The 16922-nt window shown below is 43.4% G+C and overlaps 1 protein-coding gene across 10 annotated transcripts in view; it reads right to left on the reverse strand.

Moving 5' to 3' along the window:
• syngap1b (synaptic Ras GTPase activating protein 1b) overlaps positions 1-16922 on the reverse strand; it is a 376646-nt gene that overhangs the window by 359335 nt on the left and 389 nt on the right. For 3 of the 10 annotated variants that reach the window (XM_061983086.2, XM_061983082.2, XM_061983079.2), the window contains exon 1: positions 16678-16916. In XM_061983086.2, coding sequence (XP_061839070.1) covers positions 16678-16699 — 22 coding nt within the window. In that variant the 5' untranslated portion in view covers positions 16700-16916. Of the gene's footprint in view, positions 1-16677; positions 16918-16922 lie in introns of those variants that run through there. The other 7 variants (XM_061983083.2, XM_061983080.2, XM_061983085.2 and 4 more) reach the window with 4 other exon arrangements.

Below are 16922 nucleotides of genomic sequence, written 5' to 3' on the forward strand. Positions count from 1 at the left end.
TAAAAATCATAAAACAAATAGCATCCCACCACACGGGAGGTGTGGAACGCAACTGTGATAATCAAAGGAACACTGTATCACACACAACGTAACATTAAGGAGTGGAACAGGATAACACAAACGTTAGCAACGCTAGCAGAGCTATGCTAGCTACATGCGAACATTACACTCACATGTTTGAAGTATGCACATTATTTACTTGTATAACCCAATACAAACAACCTTACCTAGTCATGGTGCAAAAAACGTTTTAAAATTCAACCAACCCAAAATGTCGACACACATGGTCACACACAACACAACCTACTCACTGAACTTTGTGGACGTTATAGACAACGTCCACGCAACATAAATATGTCAAAATTACACCCGTTGAAAACCATGACAGCCAATGATGACTCTCTCCGCACGTATTCATGTTTGGCGCATTTTAGCCGCTTGATATTTCTGATTGATTACAAAACTTTAAGAAGGTTGTCACGGCAGTAAACAAGGTAGAAGTCAAACTTTCACATACTCTTAATATCCAATTATATTAATTGTACCTCGGGGTCTTTTTCACAAGTGAGGGAAGAGTGGATCGTGAGATGCGACTAATGTGGACACTATCGACCCGTCGTGGTGAAGGAGGAGCTAAGCCAGAAGACAAAGCTCTCAATTTACCGGTCGATCTCCCTTCCTATCCTCATGGTCATGAGCTTTGGGTTATGACCGAAAGGACAAGATCACGGGTCCAAGCGGCCGACAATGAGTTTCCTCGGTCAGGTGGCGCGGCTCTCCCTTACAGATAAGGTGAGAAGCTCTGTCATTCGGGAGTAGCTCAGGGTAAAGCCGGGCATCTGGTCAGAATGCCGCCCGAACGCCTCCCTGGGGAAGTGTTTAGGGCGCGTCCGACCGGTAGGAGACCACAGGGAAGACCCAGGACACGGTGGAGAGACTATGTCTCCCAGCTGGCCTGGGAACGGCTCGGGATACCCGAGTAAGAGCTGGGCAAAGTAGCTGGGGAGAGGGGAGTCTGGGCTTCTCTGCTTAGGCTGCTGCCCCCGCGACCTGGCTACGGATAAGCGGAAGAAGATAGATGGATGGATGGATCTAATAATAGACAAAAGCTCTGATAGTCTGCATAAAGCCAAATATTTTTGAAAGGAAATCATTGCAAATTGTTCTCATGTGTGGCACCTAGAAACAAGAAAATGTTGATTAATCTAAAAGTAACATGTCTTCCTTCACTCCTTATTTTCACACATTTATGCGCTTCTATGAATAAAATATCAAAAACGCAATTGGAATCGAAATTTTGGAGAGAAAACTCATGCAGCCTGAGTGCACGCCGTATGGATTGTACCAGGATGGAAACATGGAGGCGTCCTTCTACACATGCGGATGCTGCAATGATGGAGGCGGAGGAGGGAAGGAAACAGAAGCGAGACAGCGAGTGGGTAGAGGATCATGTGCACATGGGGGTGGACCAGCATTAGTGGGGGCGACAACGGCGGAGGAGGAGGAAGGTAGAGAGGATTAAAAAAAAAAAAAACAGTGATTGGAAGGCTGAAGACACGAAATGAGCGAGGGGAGATATTGAGGCAGGGTGGTAAGGCCTCGTACGAGCTGCTACTTGGCATGACTGCAAATGGCTCGCAGGAAATCTCAGTGTGGGCACCTGGCGAGATCATTCCGCTCGCTTTCTCCTCCCCCCTATAGCGCATCGCCGATCAATTCTCATCCCGCCACCACCGCGCAGAAATCTTACCACATACTTTGTCTGTGGATGTTGAGTCACCGTGCGGCAAGGAGGTTACGTAACGGCCTGGGGTAACCATGGCTGCTAATGTATAGCTACCAGTAGGGTATGTGCGGCGCTAAGGTGCGCTCAGCATTGATGATCGCTAATCAATAACAACACTTGACATTCACCCACTATCAGCATGCGAGTATGCTTCCTGGTTGGATTAATTCAACAACCTACTTGATTGGGCTCCTGGAAATACTCCGGCCCGGTTGTCATGGTTACAACAACGAGAGGGACCGAGAACTCACTTTGGTTGCTGGAAAAATGTTGCGGTAGGCTTAGCGTTAGTTAGGAGTGTGACTCATGAATGTATTTTGAAAATCAACGCTCTCACATTTGCTGCAATCTCCTGAAAGAGTCAAAGAATCAAACAATGGTATCCAGGCTGCGACACACTTTGCTAATTTGACACCTCCCCGCCCACGCCTACGGCAAATGTTCTCATTGCATACTCTGTGGATGGTATTGTTGTTTTGTCACCTCTGTTGCAGCGTTTTCAATTGTCTCCAAAGTCTAAAGGTGGTCCGAGCATTCTGCAGGCAGAACTAACTGATTTTTGTTATTAGTCCTTTACATTAAAGAGGGGTTCGGATTTTTCCCAGAAGTGCATGCCGGAATCCATTTTGAAGGGCAAGTGTCAACGTTCACGATAGCGCTACGCCTAATGTCTACGGATGTTCTCATTCATCCAGGTCATTGTCATCTCAGGGCATTCAGTTGATCCCAACTGAACTGTTTGGTTTGTCTTAGAAAATGTTTGGCCTTTCATCCACGTAGGCTTCATCAGCTCATGCTCATAGACTTAGACTGGTCAGATCCAGTCTTGGACTTGGACTGTTCAGATCCAGTCTTGGACTTGGACTGGTCAGATCCAGTCTTGTACTTAGACTGGTCAGATCCAGTCTTGGACTTAGACTGGTCAGATCCAGTCTTGGACTTAGACTGGTCAGATCCAGTCTTGGACTTAGACTGGTCAGATCTAGTCTTGGACTTAGACTGGTCAGATCCAGTCTGGGACTTAGACTGGTCAGATCCAGTCTGGGACTTAGACTGGTCAGATCCAGTGAAGTGAATTAGTGAAGTGAATTACATTTATATAGCGCTTTTTCTCAAGTGACTCAAAGCGCTTTACATTGTGAAATCCAATATCTAAGTTACATTTAAACCAGTGTGGGTGGCACTGGGAGCAGGTGGGTAAAGTGTCTTGCCCAAGGACACAACGGCAGTGACTAGGATGGCGGAAGCGGGGATCAAACCTGCAACCCTCAAGTTGCTGGCACGGCCGCTCTACCAACCGAGCTGTACCGCTCGGTTAGTAGAGCGGTATAGCACTACCAACCGAGCGGTTGGTAGAGCTATACCAACTCACAGAATGGCAGGGTACAGAAAATGTGCCCTGCAATTCACATTAGTTCTCGCAGCTTGCTGCGTCCTTCATCGACGCACGAGCCGAGTGATCCACCGCTGAGAGTTGTCTCAGTTTGTTTTTGCTTTGTCTGTTGCCACATCGTCTGGTGTCTCAAGATACCAGACGATTGCGTCTGGTATCTTGTGCATGTTCTCTATCCAGTCTGGGACTTAGACTGGTCAGATTCAGTCTGGGACTTAGACTGGTCAGATCCAGTCTGGGACTTAGACTGGTCAGATCCAGTTTGGGACTTAAAATGGTCAGATCCAGTCTTGGACTTAGAATGGTCAGATCCAGTCTTGGACTTAGAATGGTCAGCTCCAGTCTTGGACTTAGAATGGTCAGCTCCAGTCTTGGACTTAGAATGGTCAGCTCCAGTCTTGAACTTAGAATGGTCAGATCTAGTCTTGGACTTAGAATGGTCAGATCTAATCTAGCGGCTTGTGCCAAAACCCAAAATATTTATACTCCAATACTAGGAGGGTGTGCCTGGGCAAGGGTGGTGCAAGGTGAAACATCATCTAAGACAAACCAAACAGTCCAGTTGCGATCGATTGAATTTCCGAACTATTCAGTGGAAAATAACATTACACCGGCTGTGATACGATGGCGAAATACTGCGAGTCATTATATAGAAATCCTTTCATCGTTATAAGGAGCAAACAGCTGTAATTGGAAGCCACAATCCGTACAAGATTGACAGGTCTGAGTGGACTTGAGACCAAGACATCTTCTCCAATGTCTCATACCCAGACTTAGTGGACGACTTAATTGTTCAACTCAGTCCATAAGAGTCTAGAAAGCTATGACGGCTTTGTCTGTGGATGGGTTTGTGGCGTTTATGTGTATCTGTATAAACCCAGCGGACATCGTGTCGTCAAGCCAGGACAGAGTAATGGACTCCCAGAAATCATCCGACCCAAGTTTGACACCCTGGATAATCACGGATAACCAATCTAAGGTCATGTCAGCACACTGTGACTGAGATTGAGACAATGTTTTTCCCATGTCGCTTCACTTTTGTTTTATGTTCTTTCCTTCATGGATCTAAACCTTACCGCTGCCGGTATTTTTTTTCTATATTTTTATTTAATAAGTTGTAGGTGTATTTATTTCAGTATAAAAGTGTAAACAGTTTTTTGCTTAATGGTGTGCCAGGGCATACGTGCATATGACAAATTGAATTGATTATTCTCACCCGTATGTAGAGATGATGTTCGTTAAGAAATTATCAATGTCGATGCCATTATCGAATCCTCTTATGGAACCGATTTCTTATCGAATCTCTTATCGAATCCAGGTAGGTTGTTGTGTGTGCACCTTGTGTGTGCACTGCGTTCCAAAAGCCATAGATGTTATGTGACTGGGCCTGCACGCTGTTTATATGGAGGAAAGGCGGACGTGACTGAGGACAGCATGTGGACGTTAAAGGGTGAAAGTTTCAGGTGAGAGAGGACGCTAAAGGCACGCCCCCCGTGAGCATATAGTGCTGCTATGTGCGTTTTAAATTTAAAAAAATTGCCGACAAACACATCACCAACATGGACGAGGTGCCACTCACTTTCAACATCCCGGTGAAGACGCTGCCGAAAGAAAAGTTTCCACCTGGAGTCATCATTAAGGCATGACGAAGGACAGGACGTTCAAAGTGAAGTTGTGAGCGTCATGGGAGCGATGGATGACAGCTTCACGAAAACTGTGAGGCAGAATCGGGCGAGTTACGCCACAATTTGTGAATGGATCGTGGATGCTTGAACTAACGTGTCTGCTTGCACTGTTCAAGCTTTCGCAAAAGCCGACATCGTTTCCGAGGAGCCCCACGGCAACGAGACTGACTTTGAAAATGAACAGTGGGAATCTGGCGTGTTTGATGGAGAACTTGCCCAGCTGTTCATTTCGGACACAGAAGATGAGGACTTTGATGGATTTGTGGATGAGGATTGATCAAAAAATAATGCGAGTACATTGATAAATACTTCAATAAAGTACAACCGAACTCAGCTTTGCTCCTACCGCCTTTTTAAAACAGCGCCCATGCAAGCTGGCGTATGTTTTGAGCTAGCGTATGTTTAACCATGCCTGCGCCTAAAAATCCACTGCGCCTTATTTATGCGTTAAATACAGAAATAGCACCCGTAACTGACACTGCGCCTTTTAATACGGTGCGCCCTATGGTCGCGAAAATACGGTATAGAGGCTTCAATAACGGGAACCGGTTCTCAAAAAGGGATTCGAATCCATGGAATCGGTTATTTTCTTATCGAAGTATCGGGAGAAACGTTTTTTTCGAACATCATTCCTACTCGTATGTAGATCATCAGTCGTTTAAAAACCGCCACATGTACACTTCCATGACAAATAATGCCAATGTCATTTAACACAGTGGCACTCAATGCCTCTAGCATATCATCTCTGGCTTGGTGATGGTCATAAGCTGTGTGTTCCCCTTTAAGAATGGGGTGAGTGACGTAATTGAGTGGGCAATTTAGGAGAGGGAGCGCCAGCATGTTCAGGAGTGTTAGGAGCATGGTGGATGTCCAGTTGGCTTTGTGGAAAACTTAAATAAATAGTTGTAACAAATCGACGGCCTCGTCATTTCGACCAAAGAGCAAAGCTGTTGGGACCCAAATTGGAGGGTGTTTCTTGGTGCCTGGTGAGGCTGGATCTTTGAAAATCAGTGCACCTGGTCGTAAAGGTGTTCTTTTTCTTAACCCGTTTGCATGGCGTGCAAAACATCTTTTCATCGTCATAAGTGAGCCATTTGCTACATTTGCATTGAAGCTTAGCTTCTTGGGTTTATTGCTCGCCATGACGAAAACAATAACACGCGAGGAGTTCTAATACCTGAAATGTAGTATTTGTGATCGATAAAACTTTCGGCGAATCAAAATTTAAGAAATTGTACCGGAAAGTGCATTATTTTGAAGTCGACCAATAATTAATCATTTGACCCGACAAATATAAACAAAACACCGGTGGAAATCGATAATCGGCAAACATTTTTTACAAAAAATCCACTTCCGATGTGCGTAAAAAGACACAAAAAGTGCGTTAACGTCAACACTGCATCTGTTCAAATGTAATAATCACTTCTTCTCTTGTTTGATACTTTGCATAAGTTTTGGCTGATACTACAAATTTGGGTATAATCAAATACCAAGTAGTTATAGGATTAGAGATGTCCAATAATGGCTTTTTTGCCGATATCCGATATTCCGATATTGTCCAACTCTTAATTACCGATTCCGATATCAACCGATACCGATATATACAGTCATGGAATTAACACATTATTATGCCTAATTTTGCTGTGATGCCCCGCTGAATGCATTAAACAATGTAACAAGGTTTTCCAAAATAAATCAACTCAAGTTATGGAAAAAAATGCCAACATGGCACTGCCATATTTATTATTGAAGTCACAAAGTGCATTTTTTTTTAACATGCCTCAAAACAGCAGCTTGGAATTTGGGACATGCTCTGAGAGAGCATGAGGAGGTTGAGGTGGGCTAGGTTTTGGGGGGGCGGGGGGGGTTGAGGTGTGCGTGTGTGTGTGTGTGTGTGGGGGGGGGGTTAGGGGGTGTATATTGTAGCGTCCCGGAAGAGTTAGCGCTGCAAGGGGTTCCTGGTATTTGTTCTGTTGTGTTTATGTTGTGTTACGGTGCGGATGTTCTCCCGAAATCTGTTTGTCATTCTTGTTTGGTGTGGGTTCACAGTGTGGCGCATATTTGTAACAGTGTTTAAGTTGTTTATACGGTCACCCTCAGTGTGACCTGTATGGCTGTTGACCAAGTGTGCATTGCATTCACTTGTGTGTGTGAAAAGCCGTAGATATTATGTGACTGGGTCGGCACGCAAAGGCAGTGCCTCTAAGGTTTATTTGCGCTCTGTACTTCTCCCTACGTCCGTGTACACAGCGCCGTTTTAAAAAGTCATAAATTTTACTTTTTGAAACCGATACCGATAATGTACGATATTACATTTTAAAGCATTTATCGGCCGATAATATCGGCAGTCCGATATTATAGGACTTCCCTATATAGGATCATACATTGGTCATAATTAAAGTTATCCCATGTCCAGGGAAGTATTTCATGGGTTCATAAAAAATAAAAAAAGTACAAAAGATTTGGTGATAATAAAAAATATCAGTGTAATAATTGTAGTCTCGACTATATACGGCTCGTACAGTGGATATTTGTATATAACCACCCACTTGTTTACATTCAGGAGCACAAACATAACGCATTCAGGAGCACAAACATAACGCTTGCTGTTAGCTAACCGCTAACAGCAAGCGTTATGTTTGTGTAATTGAACACAAACATAAAGCTAAAATGTTCTAATCATATTTATACCTACAAACATGTATTTTAAGTGCAAAAATGTGTGCGGAAACATCTGCTGTGTCTCTCAACTTTTACTTCCAGACAAGCAGTGTCCTCTACAGTGGACATTTGTTTTATCAATTTTGAAAATGCAGTTTCTCAGATGAGGTTAAGTTTTCACCAGGGTTTGATTCTGTTTGTTGGCAACCTTACTTGAAAAAGCTATAAACGGATTTTGAAAAAAAAAAAAAAAAATTCTTCCATCTACTACAAAGTGGAACACAGTTCACTTCCTGCTTCCTCTTTCGCTCCACGCCCCCCACATTGGGGACTGCGCAGAGGATTCTGGGAGGTGTAGTTTATTTCCAGACCCGCCTAAGTAAAAGAGCCAGAAAAAAACTAAACGCCCAGTTTTGGTTTGATAACGTCACGCGTCACGGCATTATTGAGAAGATTTTGAAACTGTAATACCGGGGTATTTGCAAAACTGTTACACTCTTAATGTGTGGCTATTCTTCGTCCTGCAGGGATGATATTTGTAAGAAACATATTTGAGCCCATTAGATGCGAGGTTTGCGGGCACAACCGCGGAGTCCGCGGATTATCCGCGGATCGGGCGGATGAAATTTTAAAAAATTAGATTTTATCCGCGGGTCGGGTCGGGTCGGTTCGGGCGGTTGAAATAAAAAAAAATGAGATTTTAAATAGATTCAGGCGGGTGTCAGTTAAACCAATTCGGAAATATATATACATAGTTAAATGTTGTTACCCACATACGAAAAACGAGCAGGCACCTGCTGCATATGCCACAACAGAAGAAAAAAAAAAAAAGAGATGGACACTTTTACGGAGCGGAGAAGGCCCCCGACGCCTCGCCGGGGTCCGGGACCGAGGCCCCTTCCCCCGAGAGGGCCCCACCGGGAGCCGTAGCTGAGGCGATCCGCGAGAAGGGCCCGACGCACGTCCAGGGTCACCACCGCGCCCACCACACCGACACCCCGCCTCGTCCGCCTTCGCCGCGGCCGGCGTCACGCGCAGCAGGTAAGCAGCTTACCTGCCCGCCACCCCTGTGGCCGGGGGCTCGTAACAGGGGTCACTCCGCGTGCCCCGCCCGCGCAGCTTACCTGCCCGCCACCCCTGTTGCCGGGGGCGCGTAACAGGGGTCACTCCGCGCGCAGTGCGCTCACGAAAGGGGTGGGGCTCACCCTGGTTGATATAGACAGAAGGACGGTGGCCATGGACGTCGGAACCCGCTAAGGAGTGTGTAACAACCCACCTGCCGAATCAACTAGCCCTGAAAATGGATGGCGCTGGAGCGTTGGGCCCATACCCGGCCGTCGCCGGCAGCGAGACGCGCTTGGAGGTGCGCTCAGCGCGGCTCCCATATGATTGCGCACTGGTGTGCGTCTGGGTCGTGACAGCGTGGCACGCGAATGTCTGTGCTGCATTGGATCAGTCTCCTTTCTTTAACAGGCAAAAGCTTTATAACCTCACTAATGCCTTGCATCGTCTATATTAGATATATAACAACGGGCGGGTGCGGGCGGATGGCGGGCGGGTGCGGTTCTGATCAAATGTTACATCGGGTGGATGGCGGATGGTTGACGACTTTCTGATGCGGTTGCGGATGAAATAATTGCCTATCCGCGCATCTCTAGTGAGGATTAGTGATTTAGAAGTAGCTAAAAAACTTTGGGCGAAAAGGCCTAAAAATAAAATTTACGATTTTTTCACAAAACATGGGATTTTCGATTTGTTCCCTACTTTTTGATGGAACCATTGAAAGAAAATGAAAATTTAAAATAAATAAATGATAAATGGGTTATACTTGTATAGCGCTTTTCTACCTTCAAGGTACTCAAAGCGCTTTGACAGTATTACCACATTTACCCATTCACACACACACATTCACACAAAACAAGTGTTTCTTTTAATTGATCAAGAAGTGGTAGTTTGAAATGACACTGCATACGCTGCATCTTACTTTTAGCAAAATTCTAATTTCAATAATCTTGTTCATTTTAGACCAGACATAAATTTGTACTTTTTATGGAATAATTTTCAAAGAACTTTGTTATGAGCTTTCTCTGGGAAGCAATACCTCTGTATTGAATAAAATATTTCAAAAATGTAGCATTGCACATTGCATGCAAATAAATAATACTCTCCAACATTGAGATGAATTAAGTGAAAACTTAAAACTTCTGTCTTGAATAAAATACTATAAATGCACTATTGTACATTGTATGCAAATAAATAATCAAGTAAAACATTGAGAAAACTATGAATTAGTTTTAGTAAGTGGATAAAGGCAGTCTTTATTGTCATCGGTGTTCGGAAAATTACTTTTAAAAAGTAGTTAGTTATAGTTACAGTTTACATTACCAAAAAAGTAATTGAAATACTAACAAAATTACACTTTTATAGATGTAATGAATTACGTGGGAAGATTATTAATGTATTACTTTGTGTAAATATGTTTGTTTGTTAGCAGTCGCCTCGTAAAGACTTGCATTTCCGCACGTGGCTTGCAGTTTCGGTTTTGACAACACTTTTCTTTTCTTTGGAACAAACTCTTGTGAACGTTGGCTTTAGCCATGTTTTGCTCGGTGTGCCGCTAAGCAAGTAAGGGGGACGGCGCAAGGTAAAGTACCACTGATTACCCTCTGCATTTTGACCCATCCCCTTGTTCCACCCCCTGGGAGATGAGGGGAGCAGTGAGCAGCAGCGGTGGCCGCGCTCGGGAATCATTTTGGTGATTCAACCCCCAATTCCAACCCTTGATGCTGAGTGCCAAGCAGGGAGGTAATGGGTCCCATTTTTATAGTCTTTGGTATGACTTAGAGTTTGAACTCACGACCTACCGATCTCAGTGTGGACACTCTAACCACAAGGCCACAAAAAAACTCGAATTTATCGATAAAGTCGATATATCGCCCAGGCTTCGGCGGACGTTAGCCACTCGCTAGCTATGTTTCAAAGCACCGCTTCAGTGTTAACAGCTTCACTCTTATCATTAGTTTTAAAGCCAAAATATGTCCATTCTCTCTCTTCTGTCTCTGCTTAAAAGGTGCTCTGTGTGTGTGTGTTTGTGTTGACTCGCATGCACCCCGGCTCATATTACCAGCAACGTCACTGTGGCGCGCCATCATGCCCATTAAAAGACACTGGTGTTTTTCAAAGGCAGTATAGTACCTTTTTTAACTCAATAGTACTGCGGTACCGGTGTACCGTACAAACGAATGTGGCTGAGCTCTGACAACAATGTGGAAACAGAAACGTCACACTACACCATCACAGCAGGTTGCAAGGTGCAGCACTGTGCTCACAATTTCCTGGCAATGACTCTCTCTCACACAAACACACACACACACACACACACACACACACACACACACACACACACACACACACAGTAGCAGTGCTTTTCACGATCATTATGCAACCAACTTGCACTTGCTCAAAAGGGCATTTTGGCCTTTTTGTGCTTTGCTTTGCGGGGAAAACACAATCAAATCTGAGCCTCTACTCAGGTACTCAACAGGGCTGCACCATTAATGGACATTGAGATTTCAATTAGTGCGATAATGTAATCGCAATAGTTCGTTTTTTTTTACTCGGAAGTCACCGGCATTTGAGTGACAGACACGTTGGCCATTCAGAATTCTTCGTCTCTCACTTCAAACAGGGAGAAAGGGGTCTCTCTCTGCGCATCGCTCTCGGCACCTGAGCGCCTTTATTTAACGGGAGAACTAACTGAACACAGTGAGCCCTCTTTTCACTAATTCACAATCTTTGTCTCGGTGGGCAGAGTGCGGGGGCACCAGCATTACACAAACAGGAAGCAGAGACAGAGAGCCTCGTGACTCACTAGTGAGAAGTCCTGCAAAAGTAAAAAAAATTAAGCGCAAAAAATATGACTACAAATTCAAGGCTCACTTCGAAGTCTTGCCCCTCCCACTCCCCTCTTCTTCTTGACTCTTTGGCTCAAGCATCAAGTGCCACCAAATTCGCCCCTATGCATACGGACGTCGCTCGAGTCTCGCTGAAGTAAGGCACGCGATGTTCAGCTTTGCCTGTGCTTTTATTTTGACGACCGCTTGGAAGACAAAAGTTTTGGGGCATCAGCTTGCGGTGTGTGAAATGTGTTTTATTGTGTATTTGTGTTTGAGGGCCAATATTTACGTGCAGAAGCAAAAGTTTGAAGTCTGGCTTAAAACCACGAAAATCATTAATTAGGCGTATTATTTACATTTGTATGGGTCTCTGGTCAGCCATCTTCCTCTTCGCACTCATACTGCAGGGAGGTCCGCGAGCTCAATTCGCTTCGAGGGAGGCACTTTGCCCCTGGCGGATAATTCCAACGCCTTTTGATTGACGTGAACGCGCAAAATCAACCCGACCTAGTTTTTTTTTAATTTGGAAAAAAAAAAAGAGCTTTAAGATGTTTAATATGTCCATCCATCCATTCATTTTCTACCGCTTGTCCCTTTCGGGGTCACGGGGGGTGCTGAAGCCTATCTCAGCTGCAAACATACCAAAGGAATGGCTAAATCAGGCTAGAATGAAGGTTTTAGAATGGCCTTCCCAAAGTCCTGACAATGCTGAAGAAACAAGTCCATGTCAGGCGGGGTACACCCATGACAAGTCACCACTTCATCATTATTTCAGTTAATTTTTTGCCTACAGAAATGAGTCCATTTTATTTTTTTGTTTGTATATTTATTTAAGGTAACCAAGTTACTCTATTATAAGCCACACCCACAAAATTTGAGAAGAAAATACATATTTTTCCATATATTATCCGCACTAGACTATAAGCTGCAGATATATACGTTGTGAAAAGAGTTATTTACACAGGAATATTTAGTAAATGTTTATTTACATACCTTAATTGTTTCCAAACGGTGTCTGTAACACGGCAGTAAAACGGTGGCTCAAACAAAACAGAAGTCATCTTCATGGACCCACTAGCTGCACAAGCGAAGTCTCCAATCAGCTAAACAGACTCAATAACTCCACGGTGACGGCAAATTTACTGAGGAACTTGTGAAACTGGAACAATACAAAAACAATGCCATTGTAAGTTACTCGTAAACGTGTTGGCATATTAGCGAATGCCAAAGACGCTAGCGTCGTTTCATTACGATAGCGTGTACGAATATGCATGAAAACACTCCTACAGACATCACACATGGGACGGTTTAGTAAGTAAGAATTGTTTTAGTTATATTGTAAAACTTACAAATAGAGATGTCCGATAATATCGACCTGCCGATAAATGCTTTAAAATGTAATATCGGAAAATAATCGGTATCGGTTTCAACCTCCCGATTTTCCCGGGAGACTCCCGAATTTCAGTGCCCCCCCTGAAAATCTCCCCGGGCAACAATTCTCCCGATTGGGGGCGTGCCTTAAAGGCTCTGCCTTTAGCGTCCTCTACAACCTGTCGTCACGTCCGCTTTTCCTCTATACAAACAGCGTGCCGGCCCAGTCACATAATATATGCGGCTTTTACACACACATTAGTGAATGCAAAGCATACTTGATCAACAGCCATACAGGTCACACTGAGGGTGGCCGTATAAACAACTTTAACACTGTCAACCCACTCCAAACAAGAATGACAAACACATGTCGGGAGAACATCCGCACCGTAACACAACAGAACAAATACCCAGAAACCCTTGCAGCACTAACTCTTCTGGGACGCTACAATATACACATGTAAAGAACATGAGTTTCCAATCATTTCTACAACGCTTATTTTTTTGAGATAGAGTGATTGGAGCACATACTTGTTGGTCACAAAAAACATTCATGAAGTTTGGTTCTTTTATGAATTTATTATGGGTCTACTGAAAATGTGACCAAATCTGCTGGGTCAAAAGTATACATACAGCAATGTTAATATTTGGTTACATGTCCCTTGGCAAGTTTCACTGCAATAAGGCGCTTTTGGTAGCCATCCACAAGCTTCTGGCAAGCTTCTGCTTGAATTTTTGATCACTCCTCTTGACAAAATTGGTGCAGTTCAGCTAAATTTGTTGGTTTTCTGACATGGACTAGTTTCTTCAGCATTGTCCACACGTTGAAGTCAGGACTTTGGGAAGGCCATTCTAAAACCGTCATTCTAGCCTGATTTGGCCATTCCTTTACCACTTTTGACGTGTGTTTGGGGTCATTGTCCTGTTGGAACACCCAACTGCGCCCAAGACCCAACCTCCGGGCTGATGATTTTAGGTTGTCCTGAAGAATTTGGAGGTAATTCTCCTTTTTCATTGTCCCATTTACTCTCTGTAAAGCACCGGTTCCATTGGCAGCAAAACAGGCCCAGAGCATAATACTACCACCACCATGCTTGACGGTAGGAATGGTGTTCCTGGGATTAAAGGCCTCGCCTTTTCTCCTCCAAACATATTGCTGGGTACTATGGCCAAACAGCTCAATGTTTGTTTCATCTGACATCACATGGACAAAGATAGGACCTTCTGGAGGAAAGTTCTGTGGTCAGATTAAACAAAAATTGAGCTGTTTGGTAACATTTTCAGTAGACCCATAATAAATTCATAAAAGAACCAAACTTCATTACCAACAAGTATGTGCTCCAATCACTTTATCACAAAAAAATAAGAGTTCTAGAAATTATTGGAAACTCAAGACAGCCATGACATTATGTTCTTTACAAGTGTATGTAAACTTTTGACCACGACTGTGTGTGTGTGTGTGTGTGTGTGTGTGTGTATATATATAGCCCAGCCCCCGGCCAATTTTTTTTAACCCAATGCGGCCCCGAGTCAAAAAGTTTAGGGACCCCTGGTATGTAATATGATTACATTACATTATAAACACTGTATTGTTTTATATCAGTTATTTCTTCAGTTTAAGAGCATGATGTAGACAGAAAGCTCTGAGTATGTCTGCATAAAGCCAAATATTTTTGAAAGTCCCCACATCTGCGGTCCCCTCCAAGGTTTCTCATTGTATCCCATTGGGTTGAGTTTTTCCTTGCCCTGATGTGGGATCTGAGCCGAGGATGTCGTTGTGGCTTGTGCAGCCCTTTGAGACACTTGTGATTAATGTCTATATAAATACACTTTGATTGCTTGATTGAAAGTCAATGATTGATTGCATATTGTTCCAATGTGTGGCACCTTGAGACAAGAATGTGTTGATTGACAGTCTCAAAGTAACACGTCTTCCCTCACTCTGTAATTCCGCACTTTTATGTATAAAAAATACAAAATCGGGAGAGAAAAATGACAATTGGGTTGTTTCTCAAAATCGTGCAGTCCTACTCAGAGGTGGGTAGTAACGCGCTACATTTACTCCGTTACATCTACTTGAGTAACTTTTGGGATAAATTGTACTTCTAAGAGTAGTTTTAATGCAACATACTTTTACTTTTACCTGAGTATATTTATAGAGAAGAAACGCTACTTTTACTCCGCTACTTTTATCTACATTCAGCTCGCTACTATTTTTTATCGATCTGTTAATGCACGCTTTGTTTGTTTTGGTCTGTCAGACAGACCTTCATAGTGCCTGCGTTTCAACAAATACAGTCACTGGTGACTTTCACTCCGTTCCACCAATCAGATGCAGTCACTGGTGACGTTGGACCAATCAAACAGAGCCAGGCGGTCACATGACCTGACTTAAACAAGTTGAAAAACTTATTGGGGTGTTACCATTTAGTGGTCAATTGTACGGAATATATACTGTACTGTGCAATCTACTAATAAAAGTTTCAATCAATCAATCAAAAGTGTGAAGGAAAAAAGACCCTTTTATTTCAACCATACATCCCGTCAAAAGCCTAAAGACTGACTGCACAGTTCCTGTCTTCACAATAAAAGTGCCGCTCCATCGCGCCTGCGCTTTCAAAACAAGAGTCTCCGAAAGCCAGCGCAAACAAGCTAGCAAGCTACGGAGTTTGCCGCCAATGTATTTCTTGTAAAGTGTATAAAAACGAATATGGAAGCTGGACAAATAAGATGCCAAAAATCAACCACTTTCATGTGGTATTAGACAGAAAGGAGGAACTTTTTAACGTGGACGCTATCAGCACTACTGTCTGATTCCAATCAATGCAAGTCATCAGAATCAGGTAATACACCAACTTATATTCTTGTCTTCATGAAAGAAAGGAATCTATATGTGTTAAACATGCATGTATATTCATTAAAACACCTTTAACATGTAAACAAAAACGGCAAAATAAATAAATATAAATTATATACTGTATATATATATATATATATATATATATATATGTAAATGTGTGTGTGTATATATATATATATATATATATATATATATATATGTATATATATGTATATATATATATATATATATATATATATATATATATATATATATATATATATATGTGTGTGTGTGTGTATGTTACTCATCAGTTACTCAGTACTTGAGTAGTTTTTTCACAACATACTTTTTACTTTTACTCAAGTAAATATTTGGGTGACTACTCCTTACTTTTACTTGAGTAATAAATCTCTAAAGTAACAGTACTCTTACTTGAGTACAATTTCTGGCTACTCTACCCACCTCTGGTCCTACTCACACGCGGGCGGAAGTCCGCCAGCTTCCGGACTCTGCTTTTGGATGCACGGGGGCCCACGGGTGCGTCTCCACGGCGACAACATCCACGCACGCAGGACACACGCGGCCCACCTCCGCTCTATCGCTACTACTCATTCAATCACGACACGCGCCGGGGTCCTCCAAACTTTGCCTCGCCTCCCTCCGCCCCCCGCGGCGTGGACGGAGGCGGTGGGGTCCTCAATTGGGCGCCCGACTCACACGCCAGCAAGTGTGCTTGCAAAGTTCCGGCATACATCACGGCCTATGAAATATTCAATGCACACACAGAAGGGAATTAAATGCATAAAAATGCAGAATTCTGGGAATATCATTGAATGTTTTTTGGCGCGAACAGCACACTTTTATGCAATGCTGGAATTGCCGCATGGAGGGTTTTTTTTTTTTCCTTGCTTCATTCTGGAAAGACTGCACCTGTCTGCTTGTTGTGACTGTAATGTCAGGGAGACAGAACACAGAGTAGCAACAATGGCGATGATGACAACATAGATGACAGGAATAATACACATGTGCTAAAAAAGCCTTACCTTGAATGGGAACATATGACATGTTCCAACGGCATTCAACGGAGGGGCAAGAAGGTCTCGGTGGTTCTCTCGGTGCCTAGAAGTAACCAGGGAAGCTAAATTAAATCATAAAAAATAAAAAAAATAAAAATACGTGGAGTACTCCTTCGGGAGTTGATGATGAAGATGCCATTAGTCCGACGTTATACAAAAATGACGGCACCATATTCCACGAGCGCTCTCCTAAAGCGTGTGGCTCCCGGTGC

The sequence above is a fragment of the Nerophis lumbriciformis genome, linkage group LG21, assembly GCF_033978685.3.
Source record: "Nerophis lumbriciformis linkage group LG21, RoL_Nlum_v2.1, whole genome shotgun sequence".
Taxonomy (NCBI): Eukaryota; Metazoa; Chordata; class Actinopteri; order Syngnathiformes; family Syngnathidae; genus Nerophis; species Nerophis lumbriciformis.